This window comes from Alligator sinensis, unplaced genomic scaffold (genome assembly GCF_000455745.1).
Source record: "Alligator sinensis unplaced genomic scaffold, ASM45574v1 scaffold314_1, whole genome shotgun sequence".
In the NCBI taxonomy this organism is placed as follows: domain Eukaryota; kingdom Metazoa; phylum Chordata; order Crocodylia; family Alligatoridae; genus Alligator; species Alligator sinensis.
The window spans coordinates 145,874-147,455 of record NW_005842703.1 but is presented as its reverse complement, the minus strand read 5'-3'; the positions used below and the strand labels follow the sequence as shown (position 1 = coordinate 147,455).

The 1,582-nt window shown below is 43.4% G+C and overlaps 1 protein-coding gene across 1 annotated transcript in view; it reads right to left on the bottom strand.

The window, feature by feature from the left end:
* LOC102384971 (cytosolic phospholipase A2 zeta-like) overlaps positions 1–1,582 on the bottom strand; it is a 38,235-nt gene that overhangs the window by 7,839 nt on the left and 28,814 nt on the right. Inside the window, exons 14-15 of the mRNA XM_025216040.1 lie at positions 681–795; positions 153–155 (exon numbers count right to left, since the gene is read on the bottom strand). Coding sequence (XP_025071825.1) covers positions 153–155; positions 681–795 — 118 coding nt within the window. The remainder of the gene's footprint in view (positions 1–152; positions 156–680; positions 796–1,582) is intronic.

Below are 1,582 nucleotides of genomic sequence, written 5' to 3'. Positions count from 1 at the left end.
AGAGTTAACCAAGATAATTATCTCTTGAATTCATTTGAACAATCCTCCCCATTACAATACGAATGCTTTACAGAGAGCCTCTCCCTAGTCCCATATCAATGTCCATACATTGTCATGACTAATCCTTTAATTCACCAACATTACTAGATGAAATTCTCCTTCTGGCATATACATGGGAATTCACTTGTAAGAACAGTAATCATACACACATTTTTCGTGGGCACAAGAAGAAGTGAAAAGAGAATTCAAAGAAATATTTTGGTGCCACAAAAAGGCATAATTAACAGAATTTCCAGTCAGTCAAACTATTTCAATCAGGCATGTCTGCATATTCAAAATACTACTGAAGACAAAACCAAGCATACATTAAACAAAGATGCCCATGTGCGCGCACATGGAAAGGTAAACATATGTAATGAGCATCATTGACACAATGGGATGTTAAAGTCAGTGACAAAACTACCCTGGGAATGTTAATGAGAAGAGGAGTTCATGCAGTAAATTCAATGCAGAAAGAGTGCACAGGAGATATTTGCTGCTGCCCACCACTATTACAATTTACCAGGGTATCCACTAAAGAGGGACAAATGTGGGCCATAGAACAGTGACAAAAGTAGTTAAAGCTGAGGTAGTAACTGTTTGTAACAAAATTTAAAGACGGAAACCTCTTTGTGTCATACCTGTAAATTTGTTGCTTCCAACATGGGGCCTTACATTGACTGCTGCATAGACAGGGAAGGGGTTTTGTCCCCACCTGACTGCTGCCTGCTGGTCAGATAGCTTTGATGGATCCTCCTGGATATGGCAGAATAAAATCACATCACTATGGTGAACAGTTTAGCCTTTAAAGAGATTCCTCTTGCCCTTGCAATATTGTGTGATAGAGGTAGTTTATCACATAACACAAGGGCAAGAAAATTCTCAAATAACCATGAGTCAGTATTATTTGATGATCACTCAACTAATAAATACATATTCAAATAAACTCAAAAGCATTTCATGGACAAATTGATAATCTAAAAGGGTTTGAATTTATAAAGAATATTATTTAAACAAAATGGCACAACCAGCTTTCAAAAGGTAATTCAAACCAACAAATATCTGCCGTGTGGGGGGGGGGGGGGGGGGGGGGGGCGCGTTAATACCTCAGGGAGTCATTTTAACTTTTCAAAGGGTGTAGGCGGATTAATAATTATACCAGAAACAAAGGATACCTGTATAAGTTGTACTCCCATTCTAATATAATAAAGGGCTTAGTCTGTCTGTCTGTAACACTTTTGGCCAACTGCAAATGTGCTGCTGAGAGGGTGGGCGGTGATGGGCCCAAGTTTGAGCTGCTGCTGGGGAATTTGTGTGGCAGCGGCAAACACGCCCCAGCTGCCCAAGCAACAGGGCTTCCCCACACCTCCCTCCTGCCCTTCCCAATGCCCCCCAGAACAGGTGGCAGGGAGAGGGAGGCGGCAGGGAGGGAGGGAGGGAGGGGAGCAGGGCAGGGGGAGGTGAAGGGGGGGGTCATGGTCTTGGCTGTTGTCAGGGTCAGGTTGCGGGGAGGGGGGGGGGCGGGAAAGAGGCCCTGACAAAA